Here is a 25,226-nt window from a genome sequence, read left to right on the forward strand (position 1 = left end):
TTACAACGTCGCGTATTCGTCATTATTGTGTTTGTTTTTTATTTTTAGCTTTCGTAAATGATGTAAAAACCTTCGGGAAGATAAAGGGAAGAATTCGAAAAAATTTTACATTCTCTTTTTTAAACATTGTATCGAACGTAGCGTTGTAAGGTCGCATCCGCAATTTTTTTTTATTTTTACTTTCATCCTTGTGACGTAAAGATACGTCGATTTCGGAAATAGAGTTCGAGAGAAATTTTTTATCTTCTCAAAAAAACATAATCGGTTATTGAAGGTGATTATTTTTCATCAAATTCGTCTCGAAAGGGCGTAACCGACAGTACTTACGACCTTTTATCGTTAATTGGTCCATTGTTAAATTTCAACGTTTTTGAATGTATCCTCTTGTTGTTGTTTTTTTTTTTTTTTTTTTTTTTCTTCATTCGCGTCGGTACGAAGAGGAAAGAAAACGCCTTTCTAATTTTACGCCTTAGTGGTAAAAGGTCGCATGATGGCGCGCATTCGTTCTTATACCATTAGATAATACAATGTGTATTATTAAATTATACCGCATGCATAACGTATATATACGGATGTATATTAATATTATAGACAATTTATAAATATATACGACGCATCGAGCGACGATCGCACGGCCTCTGATCGCGATTTGTTTTTCAAACCATCATTATTACTGTTGTTATTTTTACTATCAATTGCGTGTGCTTGATGGTAAAGTTTTTTTTAAAAATTAAATAATAATAATAACAACGACGATAACGATGAAGGTAATCCTATATAGTGAGAAATTATTGCTCAGAAAATTTGAAAAGAAATGACGGTATTTTCTTAATTTTTATTCTTTCACAGATGTAAGATTAAATTGATTTATTAATTATTACTATCATTATTATTTACTATTTTATTGTTATTATTTTTATTATTATTACTATTATATATATACATACAGACGCCTTTGTGATAGATTTCTTTTTCTTTCCTAATCCCCGCCACTCCTCAATGATCTTGAAATCGTATAATTTTTATATATATATATATATATATTCTTCCTGATTTCAACATCAGATATACATATTATGCACGCCATTTCTTTTCTTTTTGTCTCTCTTTCGTTCCTTCCGTTTCTTACAATTCATTTATTATTCTATATATATATATATATATATATATATATATATATATATATATATATATATATATATATATACTGCAGAGTGATCAAATAACGGTAGAATGATTTAAAGCGTATGCGTTAAAATTTTAGAGCAAAATCAGTCGTTTCGTCAGGACGAGCAACATTTTTTAGGTTACGCACGTTGCGGTGACGCGTCCATCTGAACTTACGACGGTTGGCAAACCTGACAAAACAACTGCTTTTGTTTGTAACAAGAATTTTAGCGCATGCGCGTTAGATCTTTCGACCGTTAGCCGATCAGTCTGTACGTTAGAGCCTATTTTATTTTGTATAATAATTATTATACCATACGTATATATTATTTGTGTTATACAGTGACGCGGGATTTTATTTTTATTATAAAATTTTACTTCTATTTTACGCGAAAATATAGTTCAATAATGTGAAATGAAGGCAATATAGTCAGGACATCGTTTCGTATTTTTTTTTCTTTTTGGAGAGGAATCTTCGCGCCGAATGTAATTTCATCGTAAACATCGCATTTTTTAAGAAAACAACTTTATATTTTTGGTGCGGAGTAAATTGATGGAAAAAAATATTGTTACGAATAATGTGAAAAATTTATGAGATTCTGCGATACATTCATTATTTATAAATTGTTTAACAATTTGAGAAAACGTACGATTAGAACTTTGATTTCTCTGCGCGGTTTTCGGCTTTGCAATCGGTGCGGAAAGTTTTACAAAAGAAAGTAAATGACGTTTCCATAACCTATAATCCGAATCAACGGGTTAATCATCCCCTTAATGTTGGTACTAGAAATTCAATCTCCGCGTCTATATACGCGTGTTATGTATACATATAAATATACGTATAGTATAATTTTATAATTATATTACACGTAGTACGTTATGTTAAATGTAACAACGTAATATATCGATGATGAATTGACGCGAATACACATATGCATGTATACATAAGGACGCGAAAAAAATCGAAGAAGAATTATTATCGTACATTGTACATGTAGTATGGATAGATATATGGGGCATTCCAGGAAGTATCGATCAAGATCGGAAATCGATATTTTCTATTTGAATGAAACCTTTTTTTTCTGCGAAGAAAGTAGCTACTGGTCGAAAAACAAAACCATGATTATTTTCAAATTTTTACAATCATTCGTATCTGACATTTAGACGTTATAACATGTTTTGAGATTCTCCCATTTTTTAAGATCTGAAAAAATTCCGGAAAATTCTAGGAATATATGACGAAACTTTTTTAGCCCGACTAAAAAACGGATATTTCAACACGGCAAAAGTTGGATATAGAAACTTACGAAAGTTTCAGAAATCACTGTTTTTTCGAATCGATTTCTGTGGCTGTGATTTTTTTTTTTTTTTCCATCCATATTATAAGCAAGGTTTCTTCTTGTTCAATTTCGTATCGACAATGCATTTCGTAAGTAATTTTTCGAGATTTTCGTCATTTCCAAGATCCAAGTTTCGCCGTGATGAGAATTAATGGGGTTCAAAATTTTTTTCATATTTTCTAAGGATTTCCCGAATTCTTTCAGATTCTAGAAAAGGGGCGGTCTCGACATAGTGATTTCTTTTATTTGTTTCCATTTTCTATAAACATGGTTTTGTTTTCCGACCAGCACTTTCGTAGAAAAATATTTGGATCAAATCGGAAATATCAGTTTCTGATCTTGATCGATACTTTGTGAAATACCCCATATACAAGTGTATATAATATGTGAAGATTTGAGAATAACGAAGGAAAAGACATATGAAAGGATGTTTCGTGTATTATTATTATTATTTTGGTTACTGTTATTGTTGTTTTTGGTATTATTATTTTTTGTTCAACGTTGAAAAAACGACGCTAAACGTCAAGTCGCGGTCGCCTGTGTTGCTGTGTTTAAACATAATGAATTCAGTTAAAATTGTAATTCAACGATTTACGCAGATGACAACACGCGTAGAGGCGATAATAATGACAACAACAATAATTACAATAACGGTAGTGACGTAGGTATATTAGTAATAATGATAACGATAATGATGATGATGATGATTATGGTAGTAATGATGATGATGATGATGATGATGATGATAATGATGATGATGGTGATGATAATAATAATAATAATAATAATATAATGGACAATTGGCGAGATAGAGTAGTTAGATTTATCGGACTAGCGAGGCTAATGGGGAGGAGACCCCGATGAACATTAAAACTAAGGCTAAATTTCCAATGTTCCTTTTCGTTCCCGATGTCTTGCGCCGTTGTATGGCGGCCATCTTGTCACCTAGAAAAAGAGTTGAAAATGTTACGTTACGTGAAAGCGTTGTTTGTCCTTTACGGTCAGGGGGATGAAAGAAAAAAAAAAGAAAGAAAAGAAAACAGTGAAGGTATCTAATTCTGATCTCCGTTTAACTTGATCTAATCGTGTATAATTTATACGTATCTAAACATTTATATACACGTACATACTACGGTGGCCCTTAATTATTGGTAAAAAAAAATTTGAAAAAATAGATTTTGCGTAGCTTTTCCTGAGAAAATCAATGCCGTTATCTATATTTTTCGACAGCGTTACTTTTTTGACGTGAAATAGATACGAGAAAATCGAAAAATAATCGGATCAAAAAATCACAACGATAGATTGCCAATAATTACGTTCGGAGATGTTACATTTTGATTTACAGCTCATTTTTGTACAAGTTTCACCTTTTTTTCACATTAAACATTTTTCTTAAAACATTCCTTATTCCTGCTTCTTAAATTCAAATCAAACAATCTCTCATTTTGTCTAATTAAAAACGTTTATTTTTTACGTATTTATTAGCGATTAATAACGTATCAAAAATTCAGTTTTTTTATCCTTACACTGCTCTAATGTCCGTATCACCTTGAGAAATTCATACAAATGTGCGGAATGCGGTAAAATTACTTTTAGATTAGTTTAAATTGCCACACAATGTTATTTCATTGTTCACATGCAAATGGATCAAAAAATTGATCGGAAAATCGATTTTAACTTCTTTAAAGTACGTTTGGGGCACGGGTTAATATTAAAATTAAAAGCGGATTTCACTTTTAATGATCATTATTCAGTATTCTGAGTCAATTCAAGGGGTGAGTGAAAATTTTTTTCTTTCTCACCAATATCAAGGACCTAAATTATATACTTAAACTTACAGATGTGGGGATTACTTTGTATCTAAATAGATTTATTCAAATCTGTAAATTGTACAACGAGGTTAGATCGGATTGTAAGATAGAGATACGATACTTGAATCAAGAGTGAGAGAATGTAATAAAATGTAAATTTAGCATTTTTTAAAACTTATATTAAATTCGATTTTTCAGTACTTACAGTCGCGTTACGATTTGATTAGATTGAAAATTTCAGGAAATTCAAATTCTTGTCAGTTACTTTTTAATCGCGCTCTTTTCGATCACAAATTCATGAATCTACAGATGTATATACATATATGTGTGCGTACCTTATTATACATATTACACGTATGTATGTATATGCATATATATACACATTGTATATATATATATATATATATATAAGCTTTCGAGGACAGCACAGGCTGGAATACAAAGTGGCGAGTTTATTCAAGATTGCTGTGATTATTCATCGAGCGCTGCCAGTGTTGCTTTGGTAGACAAGAGAGGATTCATTTTTTATCCCTCCCCCTCCTCTCTTTTTTTTACACTCTCTTCCCTCATCTTTACATGTCAACTTATTCTTTTCTTTTTTTTTTTAACTCTTTCTCTCTCTCTCTCTCTCTTGCCGATCATCGCAGATTTTGTACGGGTTTCGTAAAGTAGAAGGGAAAAAAGAAAAAAAAAAGCAAGCAAAATATGAAAGATACTAATTTTTCGTATTCTATCCATTTATATTTTTTTCCATATCATCGAAGGTCTGCAACGTTTGTCCAACTACGCTTCTTATATCGTACATTTATTATTGTACGTGATATTTTTCTTGAATGATAAACGCTGCTCAGTACCACACATATATATATATATATATATATACATATACATATACATGTATAAATTTTTTTTTTTTTTTGCCCATGTTCACTCTTTCATTCTCTTTGGTCGGTATTTCACAACCCCTTTTGTTTCTCGAATCGTGCACTCACAATTTATACATATGTATAGTGTGTGTGTATATATATATATATATGTATATATGTACGCTCGGTGTGTGACGCTATGGAATGTTACATAAATTATTACCGCTGGCTGAGGAAACGTGGAAGAAAAGAAAAAAAAAAAAAATAGTTTTGCATAATATATTCGGTATATATGACGTTAAACTGCACGGTGCGCGATGTTTATTGCATGAGGTGTAACATGTACCTAACATAGTATGTATATAATGTAATTTATTACAGTATACCCGTAACGTTGTACTTCAATCGTGATGCGGGCTTCGTTATTTCTCGTCGCGTGTTTATTTACGGCATCGTATTTTCGAATTGCGAGATGCAGCAGCCTTTGTACGAGGACGGTAGCAGTATAAGCACGTGTTGTACATTTCTTGAAGAAGGAAACGAGTGCGAGAAAAAAAAGAAAAAAAAAAAAACGACGAGTCAACGGCAAGCGATGTGATTTGCCGAACGAAACAATTACCGGGTCATCGATGAGTACAGTAGGTTATACTATACGTTGAACAATTGAGAAGAATTGTAGCGAATTTTTTTTTTTTTATTTTTATTTTTTTTGATTTTTTAATTGTTTATTCAATTCGAGATTTACCCGGAGAAAACTGAATACTTATTTAAATATAATACCGTTGTTATCGTTGATATCGCAAATTAGTTTGCCGACTACCTTTTTACGCAACCCATTATGTATTTTAATCCGAGTTTTTCTTGCACAGCGACTTTATTGTCAATTATAAAATATCGAACGTACTTTGTATATGTACCGTATTCCGAGTTACTTTATTGAGTTATAAAAAAAAAAAAAGAAAAAAAAAATATCACGACAAGTTATGTAATGTAATTATTTTATATTGCATATTTCTTTCGATCGAAATCTTTTCAAAGGTATAATATATACATACATATATATATATATATATATCGTTGTAGCGATAATTGCGCACAGAGCTTGTTATCCTTTAATTACTACTAATTATAATTTCACGCTAACTGACAAGTTGTAATGTTACGTATAACGCGACGGTTTTTTTTTTTTTTTTTTATTTCATTCTTATTCGTTTTTGATAAAAATAAAACAAAAAGAATAAAGCCTCGGATACACTGGATAATACGTAAGACGTAAAACTTTTGTCCGACCTTTTCTTGTACAAGACGAGTTACAAGTATTATATTAATTTCTCGCGTGTATTGATTCGTTGTTCGTTTTATTGTCTTGATAAAAATATAACGCGGATCAAGTTGATTTCTTTCAACTCCCATACAAGGTTGAAAATAAAATAATCTAAGGATATACGTATATGTGAAAATAATTGGTTCACACATATGCATGTATTATGTATGTATGTATAAACCGTTGTAATTGATATATACTTGCAAGTGAGTACATTACAAGTAAGTGAGACTAGTAAGTCTGAACAAGTTTTGTACATCCGATTCTCTCACTCTCTCTCTCTCTCTCTCTCTCTCTCTCTCTCTCTCTCTCCCTCTCATTAATTTTCCCTCTTGCGTTTCTCCATTTATTAAAGCTGTTTGCTCGTCGCAGCGCCGGTGAAAACAATTATGATAGGTATATATATATATATATATAATCATATCCTGCCTCATGCAGCTAGACGTTTATTGTTTGCACATCATTGTATTATTATACTTATAACACCGCTTACTTATGCTTACATCTTATTATCATTCTCTCTCTCTCTCTCTCTCTCTCTCTGTATATACATACATACATATATATATATATATATATATATATATATATATATATATATATATATATATATATATATATATATATATATTTATACACGCGTATAATGTAAACGTAATTTCGGTTCTTATCCCTTAAACTCTCTTCGAATATCAACACGCTTCTGGGCTTTTCGGTATTACACGTATATATAAATACACGTATATATATGTACGCTTATAGGGTGGCATTGGATAATCTTTCACCGGGCGTTGCTCGATATTGTATGATACACGTAGTCAGCCGGCAGATGGCGCTGAGGGTTAATAGCGAGCGAGTGAGCCGTCTCACCGAAAACGAGAGTGATCGACTTGAGGAATTATCGGCAGGGGGGGGGGGGGGGGGGGATGAATTTTTGCATCAGGTATTATTTTACTCGTAGAAAATTTTTTGGCGGAACCGGAGAGTTATTATTTTTTTTTTTCTGGTTATTCTGATTCGGGAAGAAAACTGACGCTTTGATCTTGACTTTTATTACGGGACAACGAGTGATTTATTTGACCGAATCGTGCGACACATTGACAAGCGAAACGTGTTGTTTTGATTTGATTTTGTTATTTGTATAAATTTGAAAACTAATGCATCGTTGGACTGGAAAATTTAGTCAGTTTCAACAGTAAGCTGTAAGGGACGCTGTTTCGATCGAGATCAAGAACGTGAAAATCCGTTGATAAATTATCGGGATGTTGGTTTTTTTTCTTTTTTTTTTCCATCTTTCACTGATCCATCGATTTTACTGGAACGAGTCTAAAAGTACCGAATTTGCAACTGTGATCGCGGTGAATAAAAAAAAAAAAATAAACGAACAAATAAAAATGTCGGCAGTTTTTTTTTCCACTCGCGGTTTTCTTCAAAATTCTCCGATACCGAGAATTGATTTCTTTTTTTTTCTCTCTACGAAGAGGCGAACGGACGTAGAGAAAAAAAAAATATGAAAATTGAAACGAAACTTGGGCGTAGTTGAAAGTATCCGATCGAATTGGGATGTTTTGAGACTTGTAGGACGGAAAAAAAATTTGGTGAAAAAAACTGCCTTTTGGGATGTTGTAAAAAAAAAACTTGGATACGTTGTAAAATTTATTTGGCCAAAATCCGTACGAGAAATAGTAAACTGTGAGAATCGTGTGATTATTATTCGTACCTTCGGTGACGAATACGAAGATGGAGGCCGACTCCGTGTTCGAGGCGCTACAGGTGTAATTCCCCGTGTCCTTTTCGACAGCGTGCCGGATAGTTAGTCGGCTCTGTGTTCGGGGTCCCTGGTCCGTTTCCACGGTGACACCGCCGCGGGCGTTGTCGTAGTTAATCATACGATCGTTGTGGTACCAGAACACGTACTGCGGCGGAGACGGACTCTGAAACAACAAGAACAACAACAAGAACAGTCATCGTTGTTGTTATACCTGGCACTAGGACCGGGTGACCTAGAAATGATAACCCAAACAAAAATGACCACGGCGTAAATGATCCACGCGACGTAAAAAAAAAAAAAAAAAGAAAAAAACAACGCGCGAAATTTAACTTTAGTTGATTTGATCCATCGTTGACGTAATTACATTTTTCGACAATTTTTTTTTGCAACTCTTCATTTTTTTTTTTTTGTCTCGGGGTTATTTTTATCCTGAATTATTTCGATGGAAATTATGTTCTCGTGGGTTTATTTTCGTTCAATTTATTTTTGTGACGGTTGTTCTTGTCGTGGTCATTTGTATTTTTGGGTTATTTCTGTTTGAGTTATTTTTTTTTTTTTGCGCAGGTCATTCTCGTCGCGGGTTATTTTTGCGTGCGTTGGTTTTCTTTTTTTTTTTTTTTTTGTGGGTTATTTTTTGTTCGAGTCTCGATCATTTTCGGTCGGGTTATTTTTGTCTTGAATTGTCATCGACTGGGTTATTTATGACAGGTGATTTTTTTGCACGGGTTATCAATGTGGGTCACCGTTATACCCGTGTCTGTACGTTCAATTTTCCTAGTGTTGCACGTTCGCATCCGAGCGACTATTAGGCAGAGGTATATAACGATATTATTTTAATACAACCTGCGTGCGATACGGGAAAATCTGATCTGACACGATAAATCAGCCCTGTCTGCAAGTCGCGGTATCCCTCGAAAATCCTTGATTTAATTAACACGCCACGTCGCAACAACAATATTATCATCCAATAAAGATCGCGAAGGTTGACAATTTATTATTTTTCTTCTTTTCTTACACGTGATGCGGGGCAAAAGTGTTTCTCGAGACTGAAATATCTCTCCGAACAGAGATCCGAAAGATCAATATTCCGCTTCTCATTCTTCCTTGCTCCTCTTTCCATACTCCCGTATGTTTTTCTCCGCCTATTTCGTAATGAAATTTAGACGTTTTTTTTTTTTTTTTTTTCGCTACCAATCTTCTTACGATCAAACGAAGAGACTGGAGTACCCTGTCGGAGGGGGGGGGGGGGGGGGGGGATGGAAATGAAATTTTAACGATTGATGGATAAATGGATGGACGGGACGGATTGATCGGTAAGAGTTTTGCTTCAAAAAGGTTTTAGATATCAAAGAACGCGCGTGGTACGAAGGGACAAAAAATAAATAGATGTACGAATAAAAAAAAAAAAAAAACAAAAAAAAAAAAAATAGCGGGAGAAAAAGCGAAGCAAAGGACGAACATGTACGTTGCCTACATACATATATGTATGTATAGGTTGAAAGTATATACATATATATATGTATATATATATATATGTGCACCCTAGCGACGAGCAAGCAAAGTGACAACCCTCGGGTCAGTTTTCGGGTCGACGTTGGACAATTCGCAAGAAGGAGACGGAAGGGGAGGACGAGGACGAGGACGAGGACGAGGACGAGGCATACTGATACAGGATTGCCCATCAATAATTCAAAGCCAATCAGCTTAAATCCTCGGAGGGTCTTTGACGCAACTGGAACGATCAATTCGATCCTTCGAGAACCGAGTCGAGCTTGAGATTCCGTTTTATTTATTTATTTTGTTTATTTCTTCTTTTTTATTTGTTTGTTTGTTCGCGCGTTGGCGAGTGCCTGCGCGCGCGTGTGTGTGTGTGTGTGTGCGTGTTTTTTCACGATCATTTGGAGATACGTTGCGACGTTTTGTTTTTACAGACGGAAATTTTTAACGAGGTTGAAGTTCACGTGTGAGAGAAAACGTGGAATGAAAAAAAAAAAAAAAAAATTTAATATTTCGCAACTTTGGTAAAATCGTATCGAAGGATCAAGTTAGAGTTGAAGAATTTAAAATGCAATCGCGTATGTGAAGTCGCGAAATTGGGTGTCGTTCATCCTGCCAATTTCGTCCATATTATTTTTTTGGTTCATTTTACACACGATTTTTTATACACGTAATGGAGGAACTGATTTTATTTTATTTTGTACACACATCGACGTGATGCGAATATCCATAGAATATTAATTGCAACAGGATTTATAATATTCGTGTGAGATTAATTTCCATTCGTTTCGCACCAGGATTACAGGTATAATACCTACGTAGATTAAGTATAATGCGTATCGAAATTTATCCGGATTTTCATCGATATTTAATACAAAAAGTTTTATTTTCAAATTATATGTATATTAGGGTCAGTCAAAAAAACTGACATATCGAATCTATGGTATTGAAAGGACCTAAGACTGAGAAAAAAATTGACCCGTTTGGAAATTTTTTTAGCTCTATTTTAAAAGGTGTCGCTGGCCATTTGTAATTTCCCATTTAAATAACACGAGAAAAATTATTTTTTCATTAAAAATGCTATAACCTTAGAACCGTTTGAGATAGAAAAATTTTTAAGGCATATTCTCGCTGGGCATCAAATTCTCTAAAAAAGATCCCCGCGCTGATTTTCTAGACTGAAAAATTCGCATACTTGCGGGTCGTGAAAATGGAAGAAAAGCAGAAATATGCAGTTTTCCGGGCTCTACGATTGAAAATATCCGTACTGAATGAAAAAACTTGAACTAAAATGAAACAAGGTGTGCGAAAGATGTTGTTTATAAACTAGATTCGTCAAAGGAGTAGAGTTTCAACTCGTTCATTTATTTTTTATTGCACTTTTAAACATTAATATTCTTTCTAATTGTTGATAAAACTTTGTTCGTTACAATTAGGATATTGCTGGCGATTTAATTGCGCTGCTTGCAAAATAAATTGTTTTTGTTCTTCATTTTTCGTTAAAGTTCGATTATAATTTTGTTATTAACGCTATACTGCATATTTCCGCTTTTCTTCGACTTTCACGGCTGCCGTAAGTATACGGATTTCGAGTAAAAAAAATCAACTGCAGGATCTTTTTTTAGAGAATTTAATGCCCTGCAAGAATATGCTTGGAAAATATTTTTAGCGTATTATTTAAATGGGAAATTTCAAATGACCTGCGACACCTTTTAAAATTGAGGCAAAAAATTTTTCCAAACGGGAGAATTTTTTTCTCATTAAATAGGTTCTTTTAAGACCATAGATTCGATAGGTTAGTTTTTTTGGCTAACCCTAATCCATATATAATATATATATATGTACATATTTGTAATAAAATAGTAACTTTTCAATTAGTTTCTGTAATTCTCATCTCTTTCTACGAATTATATACCATTGCTTTTTCTTTTTTATTTTTACCTTTATAAACGTATAGGAAATTATCCGCTGATTGGGAGGGCTTCGTTAATCGATAATTCCTATTCATCAAATATACATGTATAACCTGCAGAGGTTTGCTTTTCAGGGTAGGTATATATATATATGTATATATATATATATATATACACCTATGTCTCATGCATAATAGATTTGCGGAAATGAATGTGCTGCTGCAGTGTTTGTTAGAACCGTAACTGCAATTTCTGTTCAACTTGTTACCCTGCACACGTAACCCACCGTTGTTAATACACTTCCTGGTTTTCATTTCGTCAATATATCGAAACCCCATAAACGATCCGTCGTCTTTTCTTCGTTTCGTAATTACAAATACGTCTCGTTTGTTCGAATGCTCGTTTCTTTGTACAGTGTAAACTCGCCTTTCGTGTTATACAATAATTGTTTTTCAATTATGGAAAAGTTTTACACGTCGAATATATAAACGTTTGTGTCTTGTTGTTTCTCGTGAATATTTCGATTTTGCAGTTCGGGATATCTCGTTTCGGTTTTTTAATATTCCTTTTCCTTTTTTTTTTTTTTTTTTTTTTTTTTACTGAGTTTGTTATTATACAAATTAATGAGCAACGAAAAAGATGAATCGTAGAGGCTCGTCTCCCGTTTTGATCGTCTGACCTCAAACTGAGCGCTACTACTAGGTGTCGGATGTATCAAACGTAGTCAAATACAGTCCAGTCAAATAGCTGTAAAGACAAAAATATGATATAATACGAAAGTTTTAAAAATAAAACTGTAGTTAACGAAGATTAAATGTAGTTGAAACGATGTTATTTTGTTTTTTTTTTTTTTTTTGTATCTTATCTCGTCGAATAGGTTGGAGAAAATTTCTCCATCGGTCATGAATATGGTAAAGAAAACCGCTTCTCTTGGCGTTCAATGATTATTTTTTCTTGTACCTTGATTATTTCTTTTCATTTCAATTTTCATGAAAACAAATTATTTTATAATAACGACGACGAAAATAACAACGATGATAATAATAATAACGGTTAAAATATTTTTTACCGATATGCGAACGTATGCAAGTGTATGCGGATGTATATGTATGTGTTATATTTTTGTTTAGAATTTCGTAGCTCACAAACCGATGAACAAATCTAACTGACTCGTAGATATTTATATGGGAAATCGAACACTCTACGAAATGCGTCTCTTGTTATTTTTTTTGACAAATTGACTCATTCCAAAGTTATTCAAGCTCAGACTTCAATTTATGGTCAAGTCGACTATTTTTTTTTTTTTTCTTCAGTTTATGGTAAAATTTTAAAACTTGTCACTATATATTATGAAATGTTTCTTAAAAAATTTTAAAGTTTGCGATTTTCTACGAGGAAGGAAATCGGTTGACAATTTTTAATTCTTAAAGCTCCACTTTCAATGATAAATGATGGTGGTTTTCGAATCGTTGGAATATGTCCCAGCCGCCAAGAAAATTTGTCTCTGGATCCATTAATTGGTTAGATAGCTCGTACGTATATATCTGTATGCAAATAACTGTAGGTACGGTTTGTAACCTGAGTCGAGTCTACGTGTTTGTGGTAGACTAGAAAGAGGAAGACGAGAGGAGGTGGAGGAGAAGGTCCAACGTCGACTAGACTATCCCTTTGATCGGAAATCTCTTAATTACCAGAACCATGAAAGATGGGATTCTATTCGCGGTCCGATTCGATCGTTCGTCCTGCGAGGACACAGCCAGGATGAGAGGAGCAAAGGGCAGGTTCGGATCCTTGTATAACCATCCAACGAACAGATGTAATTTAGACGGTATTATACCTATGCATACATACGTTAAATGCTTTGCCGTTCACGCATGTAACCCAAATTCATCTGTGCGTATGATGTATTATATGCATATGATAGAAATTTTGCCGGGGGAGAGTAAATTAGTTATGTAGAGAATAAATTATATATGTATGGTATATGACGTATATTATAAATGGGGGAATGACAGTCTTAGCGACGGATCTTGTGTGTATTTGATTGATGCGCGCTCTGTCGGTCGATTGTCGAAACGAAAACTATCATTTATCCAGCCTCACACACTCGATCGATAATTTTATAAGATCGTGCGTCAATTACCAAAAATTACGGGTTCTTCTTTTGCGGTGCAATTATTGCACGGGAATCAATTATTTTTGCATATATGGGTTTGGCATTGAATATTGGGTTTGTCACTTTGCAGCGCGGCATCTGGTGGAAAAAAATCAAACTAATGCAACTAGGCCGACAGCTGACCGTCGAACGTGTCTTTTCGCGTGTAGATGGTCGAACGGGTATATCATTGATTACGTTTCGTTAATTTATGTTACACGAGTAATTTGAAAACTCAAGAATTACGATTTGCCTTCTTTGAAATTAAAAAGTTAGGTTATGTGGTGATAAAATGGCGCCGATAACCGGGCGGTGACGTCACGATGACATTTCCCAATAGAACGAGGTTATCATCATGACCTGAATCGAGTCGGTGATGCGTAGGCTTGGAGGATAGTAAAAATAAGTGACACGTACAAGCGAAAAAGTCATTTTTTTCCTATACTTCGACGATTTTCGTGACTTCGTTAGATTCTGTTACTCATAAATCATCGAATCCCAAAGGATTAATCCTTCACGTAGCATCGTTTCGGAGGTATGTTCATTTATCGTCAAAATCGATATTGGATCTTCCTTCATAATCGTATTGTGAATGGTTCTGCAGGTCGCGTTTGTTCCTTACTGTAAAATTAACCATCCGTCGGTAATGTGGTTTTTTACCGACATTGCCGGTAAACACGGACGATTTTGTCCTTGACTTTTTTTAACCCACTTGGGGATTTTGAAAAATTTCAGGTGCCTACTTGTTATTCCGATAGCCAGTATTACCTGATTTTCAATTAGTCAAGTAGTAGAAACTGGTGAACGATGAAAAATTCCCGAGACACCGATAAGTGAGAAAAAGTGAGAGTTGACGATATCGTCCATGTTGGCTGGCTGAGGGTTAATATCGCATGGGTCACCCTATGTGGATCATACCGTGTACGGATCCTTATTATTCTCCCTGTGTCGGGTCATAACTCATTCGTGACAATATTATGCCTCTTACGCCTGTGGATCCGAACCAGACGAAGGATATCAACCCTGTATACCATAATATATATATATATATATATATATATATATATATGTATGTATGTATATATATACATACGTACATATATCATTGCAACCCCCCAACTATCCACAACACACGTGCGTAATACACCCTCTAATAACGCACTCGCGACCGTATAGATACGCGATTACGGAACGTGCGACGGTTTCGCCCAAATTTCCTCACCCTTGTACATTCACTTTGGCTTTCGTTCCATCTTTCGCATGATTTGGGAAAAGGGGGAAACGCGAACAAGGAGACAAAATCCTGCACGAACCCTTCGATCTGCTTTACCCCCATTTCCTGTTGTGATTGATGAATCTCGACGCGACGTACGCGGTATTGTGTAGAGATGTTTTTTTTTTTTTCTTCTTTATAGGTATTCTTTCTCTTTTTTTTTTTCGTCACGCTGATATTATACCGAAATACAGAAATACAACCGAAGCTCGAGTGATGCGTAATCACCGTGACTTCTGCCGGTGGAATTTTAATTATACGTTTGTACATTTGTACATTATAGTAACATTATGCATTTTTATTTATTTTTTTTTTTCGAATTCAAGTCGAAAATATTGTGACAAATGACGAAACAAGGATGGATGTCCAAGTTTCAGCTTGTAATATTAATATTTAGAGGTGCATCGTTGCGGTTTTCTATTTTCTGTTCAAATAACGTGGATAATGGTTTTTTTTTTTTTTTTTTTTTCAAGTTTGGAATTTTATAAGTCGTCAACGCGTCAGCGTTACCGATAAGACCGGAACATATTTTCGACGGGAATTGAGGACTCTATGAATAAAAAAAAAGAGGTCTGTTATCATTTCATGATAAATCTGCTCTTTTCAAAAGCTGTTTAAGGTCCTTTGGAGACCTTTCGACCTTAAATAACTTTTGAAAGGGTAGATTCATCATAAAATAATAGGATATCTTTTTTTGTAGAGCGTTGAATTCCCTAGAAATACACGTTTCGGTCTTATCGGTACACCGATGCCTTGACGAGTTGTGAAATTTCAAATTTCGAGTGAAAAAAAAAAAAAAAAAAAAAAAAAAAAACAAGAAAATTTCTCACGTTATTTAAATGGGAAATAGAAAATCCCGATGACGCACTTGTAAATATTAATATTAAGTGCTGAAACTTGGACAATATATTTTTTCCGTCGTTTGGAACAATATTTTCGACGTTAATTTTGAAAAAAAAAAAGAAACAAAGAACAGTAGACTTTTTTATGCGGTCTGTTGTACATATACCATATATATACAACCGCGTATAATAATGTGTTTTACGTATGTATCTCGTTGAATTTCAGATTTTGCGTTTACACGTATCGTTTTTTTTTTTTTTTACTTTCGCCAGATTTGTTTGTCCCTTTCCCGAGTTACGTAATCGCTGTTCACTCTTTTGAAACCATGAATGGTTAACCGTGCAGCGACGTTTTGACTTGACGTTGATATATTACGCGGGGGTTATAAAGTTCGTCGTGCCTGTAGTATTTATAACGCGATCATACACCGACGGTGAGGACAATTTTTACGTTATACAAATACGACCGGCTAGTCAAATCGTATTTGTATAATTGAATAATTCAGTTTATAATAGTGATACATGTTTATTATAATATTGATTAACGTTTAATTTTATATTTTATATCTACCTGCAGTGGGATAATTTATTCTATCAATGAATAATTATATTCCAATCGATTCTTTACACTGTGCGGTTATTGTAACCTGAGTTAAGTATTGAATTAATTAGCAAAAAAAAAAAAAAAAAAAACGTTTCCAGGCTCAGGTTAACAGAATTAAAGTAATTTTACGTGAAAAATAATATAAATATGGCATATGATATTTTTTTGTAGCTTTGTTGGAAAATATTTGAAATTTTTGATTAGTGTTATTTTTGATCGCTGATATCTTTGAAACGGTTGATCTGAGGAACTTTGATCTTCAGACGTTTTTTGTAGAGCGTGAAATTTCCTACAAATCTTTTTTTTCAGTTTGTTGTTACGATGAACCGTTCCAAAGTAATAAAAATGCAAAAATGAAAAATAAATTTTCCCGCGTTATTTAAATGGAAAATAAAAAAATGGATGGAGGCAAACCTTACTATTGATATTAAGAGCTCATATTGGTGCCAAAATTTTTGTTTTCAGGTATACTATCAGTTTTTGAACACCATGAGAAAAAAAAAAAATTCGTCTTTTTTTGAAACACCCTAATATATATATATATATATGTGTTGAAGTTGATGATGAAGTGCAGTACGCAGTCTATTTATTGCGTATATGTAATATACATATATATATATATATATATATATTATATACATATTATATGTATACATAGGCACGGTGTGACATAGCCATGATATTATTTATTATATCTTGATAAAGACACGAAGGAGTCGAGAGCTGTTAAACCGATCTTTATTAAATTATGCAAAGTTCTTATATAATACCGTTTATGCACAAAGATCTTTGACGGTAGTTAAAAATTATCGTAAATCCTGCTCGTTATTGTAATGCTAAACTTGGAGTATCGGATATTACGGGTATTATGCGTTCAAACGGTATTATTGCTTCTTTCATTGATTTTGCATAAAATAAAACAAACCACCCGCCCCCGTCTCGGTATTTATCTTCCCTCAGATTTTACGTTTTTTCATATTTTTATCGACGTAAAAATACCACTCAGTATAAATTATTATAAATTGATAATCGTCAAGGTTTCTAGCTTGATTATAGATATTTTCTTACCGCTTGACTTTTAATTATAAAGAAAATTCGATAATCGCCGGATCTTAAGTTTTTATTTCCGGTCACACTTTTGGTCCTGGAGATTTGTCGAAATTTATTTTTCAGCTTCATAATTTGTAATTTACGTCATACTTCGATGACGAATAACAGGAAGGCGCTGGTAAATATGTATCCAAGTAAGTTTCACGTTGAGGTTTTTTTTTTTTTTGCACAATTTTACTCCCGAATTATTAGCAAATTTAACGAAAAAAGAAATAAAAAAAAAAAAATAAATAAATAAATAAAAAATGACAAAAGAAGAACAAACAATCTCTCAATTTTAGTTTTATCGAAAACATTTTTCAATGTGAATTTAAGGAAAAAAAAATTCTCTCATTCTTCAAAAAAATTCATCACAAATACCTTGCCGTTTATTTCTGATCGAAATATTGTGTAAATTACAAGGATCATGAAGCTCAAATTAATTATTGACACAAACTAGAAATGAGTTTGTACGAATCTCCAAGTATGTCGTTGAAAATTAAGATTTGGACCTTTATATTTTTTTTTTCTTACGGTTCTGGATTATAAAGGCAAAGTTTACCAATTTTCTCAAACTTCTTGTTCCCATTTTTGATTACAATATCCTGACAATAGGATTTGTGTATGGTGGTACTGGCAAAGAAGCGGATAAGAGGCAAGAAAAAATAAAAAATAAATAAAAACCTCCAACGAAGCTCTGAAACGGTAGATTAAATTCTCACGTATTTTTCTCTGTTTGTACCTGCAGTCGGGAGTGACTGTCTTATAACATTTAAAAGATGGCAATAGAATGAAAGGAAAACGAAGAGTGTATAACAAGTAAAAAATCGGACGATCCACTGTATACCGTATAAAATTGTAGTTACACTTTTTGCGATCTTATCGTCGATCTCGAACCTTCGTGATTCTCTTTTACAGAGAAGGACTGGGAAAGATACAGGACAGAGAGAATGTCAACTTTACAAGTTGTCGACGTGTTTATTCTTGGTTTGCACAGGTCCGGTCTTTTCACGTGTATAACACGTATGTGTGTGTGTATGTCGCACGTAGTTTTTAGGTACACATGTACACATGGGTAAATAGATGCACAGGGATGTTTGGATTGTGTATAGAGTTGGATCCACCACGGAGACAGAAGTTTGAAAGGTTTTACTGCAAACAGTCTCTGTCTGTCCGCGCAAAGTCCGTACATATTGCCACAGCAGATACAGGAACTTGGTCACAGACTGTTTGCTGTCGTTGTTGTTTTTTAAATAATATTGTTATTACACTGGTGTGTTATAAACTTCTGTTTACGTGATTTGATGCAATGGAGTTTGCGAATGAATCATCGCGATAGAATATCTCGGCTAACGTAGGGAGAAAATAACACTGGTGGGTAAGAAAACAAAAAAGAATTTCTTTTTTTTATCGAGTTTCTACCGAAATGAATAAATATCGATTCTATACATCGAATTATAATCAAAACTTCTGTTTATTACTTTTAAAGTTTGTTTTTCTCTTTTTTTACGTTGATACGCAAGTCTTGAAGTTTTTGGTTGATGGATAATGCGGGAGCATATTCAGAAGAAAAAGGAAAACGTTTTTATCGTTTTGTTTTCTACAAAAATAAAATTTAACGAACAAAGCTATTTTTTTTTTTAAATTTATTTATTATTTACGTGAATGAAATTCAAATTTGACATCTGGAACGCGGACTCGAAACTCGTGTCGACCGGTGTAATCAGACCTACAACCAGACAAATTTCATGATTCTCTGGTTTTGATTTGATATCTCTTTACCGACCTTTTAAAAAATCTTCGCTCGTAAATTTGTGCGAGACGTCGCGTTTGTCGTCTTTTTGTACGCCAGGGGCAAGGTGAAAGTAACATATTGTACCGTTACATATGTACTAGATGTTTCCGAGTAAACGCCGCGGTATGTTTGGTTGCCTACCACCGAGGGGAACAAATATCGGTAATACAGACCTACCGAGTTATCGGCGGTCAGCGCGTTTGAAGCTGAAACTGATCGTGTTGCCAAGTCGTTTGGATTTGGCCAAGCAGTTGCATCGTCGTTTGTAACCAATGCTGAAACGTCAAGTGATCGCATTCCGGAGTCAGGTTGAAGTGATTATACGACTCGACTTGACCCAAGTGATTATGACCGGGTAGGTCTGTTTTACCGATATTTGTTCCCCTCGGGGTAGGCAACACAACATACTGCGGCGTTTACTCGGAAGAAAAAACTGTGTGTATGTGCAAAAAATCCCTTATCGAAGGGAAAAAATACGACGAAGAAGAAAAAAAATGGAAAATTATGAGAAAACTTGTGACGAATGAAACCATGGCACTTAATCGGCTGGCGAATCGTAGATACCTACACTGAGAGTAAGTTTTATTTCCGGTTACCGCTCGGTCCTTAAATATTTTCCTTTTTTACCACAATCGACAAAATGTTGTTTTAGGTAGAAAGTGAAAATTAGTTTTCTAGCCGTTGCCGGAAAGTCTCGTATCCGTTGCTATTCTTTCTCATTACGATCGCTGTTGCTAGATTTTCTTGCAACCGTTGCGAAAAATTAACGCTTGTGCAACAATAAATTGACGTTAAAGCCTCGTTTAACTAAAAAAGTAGAGTAAACCTCAGAAACTGATTTTGCGTTGCAATTACCAAAAAAGTATCGATAATAGCTCGTTTTTCGTAATCCCAACAATATTCAAACACTTTTTTGCTAACGATACCTGTCTTACCGACGTTTTCTAGTTACCGCAACAAATGAAATTCTTCTCATTGTACATAATTGCAGGAGAATCGTCTATCATCATCATCGTCATCGTCATCATCCGTAGCTTCACATCCATCGGAATACATCCTAGCCGTATATGTGTGTTAGCGGAGATTCGCGTGCCGAGTTTATGCTCGATAAAGTCTACCCGGTTGGCGTTAAATGTAATGGGATCGACTGTTATCGAGGGCAAAGGTTGTATACCGAAAGGTTTGCAGGGTCAGCTGCGTCAGCTTGCAGAGTCTACTTCTCGCAGAAGCGAGGGGGGGGGGGAGAAAGCTCGACGTTTTCACCGTCCGTCCGGCAAACCGCGGCGAACCGAAACTCGGTTCTCTTGTGATTTTCCTGAAGGGATTTTAGCCACGATGACGAGGGACTCGTCGACCTCGGCTGACAATAGTGATGGATTTTACCTGCCGTAGAGAGATTTGACCTTAGCTTTGAAATCGCTGGATTTATGCTGTACGTATAGTACCGTGTGACCCGGGATGACGGAGGAACCGGAAATCGGTATCCCGTCTTCATATCGCACACGGATCTTTTCTTCTCTTCGATGCCGTCGATTTCTACCTCTTTATCTCTCTCTCTCTCCCGCCTTCTCTCTTTTATCTCTCATTTTACTTATTTCACCGTTTGAACAAACAGGAATTTTGTTCGTTAATTTGCAAAGCGGTATGAACTTGAAAAGAAAATAAAACAAAAAAAAAAGAAACAAATAATAGAATTGTTTGATCCAAGCTAATTTGTTTGATTTATATCTGAGCTGTGGGATGTATTATATTAGCAACGATCAATTATTTATGATATACACGAGTGTAAAATTATTATCGTTTAAAATCGTTGTTATTATCACGGCTGGGTAATATTTGAAATGGTTTCATTTGAAATAGGCATTTAAAATGTAAACGGCATTTTGCATTTAATATTTCAAGTGTTCTTAGAGTAACTAATTACATTTACCCATTTAAATTACGTTTTTGAAAGCATTTTTCATTTTTCATTTTTCATTTTAACTGGATCTACTGAAGCATTTTATTATCCAGCAGCGTCCAGCAGAATATTTTCCTACGGTTTTATGATCATGCGATTCAGAAGGAGAAGCATGGACGATAAAAAAACGATAATCGACATATATGTTGTATTACAGATGGGATATAAAAATGATTTCGTTACGTAAATCATTTTGCATTATTATAAACCATTTTAAATGTTCTCAAAGTAAACCATTTACATTTACCCATTTTAATTCAAACTTTTTTCTAAAAGCATTTTCCATTTTTTCATTTTAAATCGATCTATTGAAACATTTTACCCAGAAGTGATTATAATGTACACTGAGAAAAATTGACTAAAACAGGTATCGTTAAAAAAACTGTTTGAATATTGTTGGAAGTAAGAAAAACGAGGTACGCGTAAACATTTTTCGCTATTGTCGATCCTTTCTTGGTAATTGCAACGCGAAATCATTTTGTGAGGTTTAATCTACTTTTTTAGTTAAATACGGCTTTAACGTCAATTTATTCTTGCAAAAGCATTAAATTTTCGCAACGGTTGCAAGAAAATCTAGCAACAGTGATCGTAATGACAAAGAATAGTAACGGATACTAGAATTTTTTTGTTGGAAAATGAAAATAGTTAAGGACTGAGCGGTAACCGGAACTAAAAATTTCTCTCAGTGTAGGTAAAATATAGCGAGCAAGTTCAATCGTAACGTGGATCCATTTGTAGCATGTAAGATATAAGAAAATTTTTTAATATCATCGCATAACGGTGAGAGTTTCGAAATTCGAAGAATGAATTATTACCCCACGAACAACGTTCCGAAAATTTTTGTACGTCCTTACGTATCTTATACACGAAAGAGAATAAAGGGAATTTTTTATTCACGTATAATCTAATCTGCTGCTACTAAAGCTGCTGCGTTGCTTGCGATAATAATTTATCCGACGCGAAGGTTTGCACGGAAATGAATTTTATCATAATAATATGTACTTGCCGTTTACAACGATTCGCAGAGGCTGCAAGTTCCCTTTTACGATATGGCTACGTGTCGTGTAATATTTAGGTGAATATTTATACTGTAGGTACGTATCTACCCTACAAGGCATGTTACAGTAAGCAAGGGTTGCGTTCGAATCGATACTTACAGGGCGCAAGGGAATTATTCTCGAGTCACTCGAGTGACGTGTTATTACAACCAAAGGCGATAACAATTAATATTTAGACCTATAAACATGAAATTACGAAGATTACTGTATTTTTTTTTTTTTTATGGACCCGCCTACCTGCCCGACTACCAGCTGTAACCTTATATCCGCGCTTTATCAATTAATCGTCGCCTCAAAAGTGGCAGGTTCGTGATATCGAACCTTTTATCATGCGATGACAAGCCGGTCGGAGGGAGGCATTTAATGCTTCTCGAATTCCGTCTCGTTAGTACAATTCTATACGAGTAAGTACCGTTCTTACGGTATACTCGGAGAAAAAATTTTATCGTCGTAACGAAATTTCAGGGTTAACGTACATCCGATGAAACATTATTTACACGCAACCGAAAAGCGCAGTTGATTTCACAGGGCGCAGAAAACTAAATGTTTCGGTAACGTCTGAGGAAAGGTCTAGCACCAGAATCTCATAGATTTTGTTCCGATTGCGAAATCAGTTCTGAAAAGCGAAATCATTTCGTAAAGATTGGAAAATTATTGTTTAATCGTTGTGACTGATAAAATTATCGTTTTATTCTAATTTATGCCGCACGAATTAAGCGCCACATCGAACAATGACTAAGAAATATGCCGTTGCGAATTGACAGGTCGATTCAACGATGTTGGATCACGAATGATTTTGTTCTGCTGAGTATACCGGACGGATGCCCGAAACCCCTGCCAATAATTGCTAATCTTACTTCACTAGCGAGAAAGGATTTTTAACGCGTTACGCAAAGTATTTTGTCACTTCGACAAAAATTCTTTCAAATTAACGACGTAAAGTGTTATTTGATAGCGTCAATCAATTAGTAGCTCTCACGATTTCGTCAATCTTACTAATCCTTATCCACCGAATAGATTTCGTGAACTGTACGAAGCGATTTAGTTTAATCTACCGGAGCGTGTTCAATATTTTGATAATACCACGGAAAGAGTATCGTTTCATCGAATAGACTGGATTAAAATCGAGATGTCGTGATTATAAGTATATTTATTCAATAGAAATGATTATAGAAATTTTGGAACAATTGTTTCATTGACTTTGGTACTTTGAAAAAAATGTCGTGTTCCCGCGAAAAAAGTTGCTGACAAATTGATTGTTTGTTTCAAATAAGCATAAAGTTCTCTCCGAGTGTAGAAAGGAGGGAAAAATGCAAGAGAAACTTAAAAACTAATTAAACACGTCATCTTTTTATGAAGTTATTATTTATAATCGATATAATGCACGTGTGTACATAAATTACACATTATACATATTTATATACGCGTCATATCCGTGTGTAACGTATGTCGCCATATATGGTAGCGAGTGTGTATTGTACAGGTAATCCTACGCACACACATGTACAGAAGTATCTGTGTACCAGCGCTCTTTGAAGAAGCTTCATTAATCCGAGGGCGGCGGGTACAAGTATGAATATATGTATACCTATCGTGTATCAACCCCTTGTCCTGCGCCCGTAAGGTAGGATTACAAGGGTGAAGCTTTTCCGCCTCTGCTTTCCATTTTTACTTCGTTTTTCGTTAATTTCTTGACCTTTTTCGCTAATCCCTTGAAAAGGTCATTTTTTAATTTTCCGTCTCCACATGACTCAAAAATAATTCCCTATTTTTTTTTCAGATTTTTTATCTCAACTTTAACCCGTGTCCCAAAGCGGGTGGATTCCATTCAATCCTTTCAGGGGCTCGTCAAGTCTATCGAACGGATTTAGATGAAATTTGGCGTAAGGGGGTTTTGCGGGTCGTTGATTACGAATCTGTACTCAAAATTTGAAAATTCAAAGCGGCGGGTCCAATATGGTGGACAAAACCCAAAAAGTCACTTGATATCGCCATATCGGATCCAAAATTTTGAATTTTTCTAATCTCCAGTTCAGATTCGTGATCAGCGACCTCGGGAATCCCCGAGTACCAAGTTTTATCGGAATGAAATTGACTTTTTGGATTTCGTTCCACGATATCGGATCCGCCATTTTTAATTTTCAAATATTGAGTTCAGACTTGTAATCAGTGACCCAAGAAATCCGTCCGTAACCAAATTTCATCAAAATTCGTTCGATAGATCCGATGCGCCACTGAAAGGGTTTAACGGAATCCACCCTCTTTGAGGCACGGTTTAGAGTTGCGAAAAAAATGTGAAAAAAAAAATTTTGGTATTATTTTTCAATGATGCGGAGAGCCGATTTTCGGGTCAGCCGTTTGAAATTAAATATCGATCATTTTAAGGACCACCCTAGCGTGTGTGTTTGATTTCGTTATATTTGTCCGGTACTACGAAAAAAATATTGCAAACCCATTACATTCCTCATTTTCGCAAAAAGCATTTTCCTATTTCCCCCTAAAATTACCTGACTTTCAACACTGCGAATACTGCACGTAGAAAAATTGTAAAACTAACGTAGGCGTGCGTAACGAGATGCAATAGACGCCTGGTTAAATTTCGTTACACAATTGCCGGACTATATAAGGATATTTAACGGACGGGAAACAAAACTACCGTAGGTTATATTATCATCTACGTGAGTTGTGTGTAGTACATTCGGAGAAAAGGAAGAGCTGAGCTTCTGCACTCGGATGACGAGAGAGAGAAAGAGAGAGAGAG

The 25,226-nt window shown here is 34.6% G+C and overlaps 1 protein-coding gene across 1 annotated transcript in view; it reads right to left on the bottom strand.

Annotated features, from left to right (window-relative positions):
* Positions 1 to 1,213: 1,213 nt before the first annotated feature.
* The window catches only part of dpr12 (defective proboscis extension response 12), a 159,071-nt gene continuing 135,058 nt past the window's right edge, over positions 1,214 to 25,226 (bottom strand). The window contains exons 6-7 of the mRNA XM_046634921.2: positions 8,229 to 8,442; positions 1,214 to 3,452 (exon numbers count right to left, since the gene is read on the bottom strand). Of these exons, the coding sequence (XP_046490877.1) occupies positions 3,331 to 3,452; positions 8,229 to 8,442 (336 nt within the window). The 3' untranslated portion in view covers positions 1,214 to 3,330. The remainder of the gene's footprint in view (positions 3,453 to 8,228; positions 8,443 to 25,226) is intronic.

Source organism: Neodiprion pinetum, chromosome 7, assembly GCF_021155775.2.
Source record: "Neodiprion pinetum isolate iyNeoPine1 chromosome 7, iyNeoPine1.2, whole genome shotgun sequence".
NCBI lineage: Eukaryota > Metazoa > Arthropoda > Insecta > Hymenoptera > Diprionidae > Neodiprion > Neodiprion pinetum.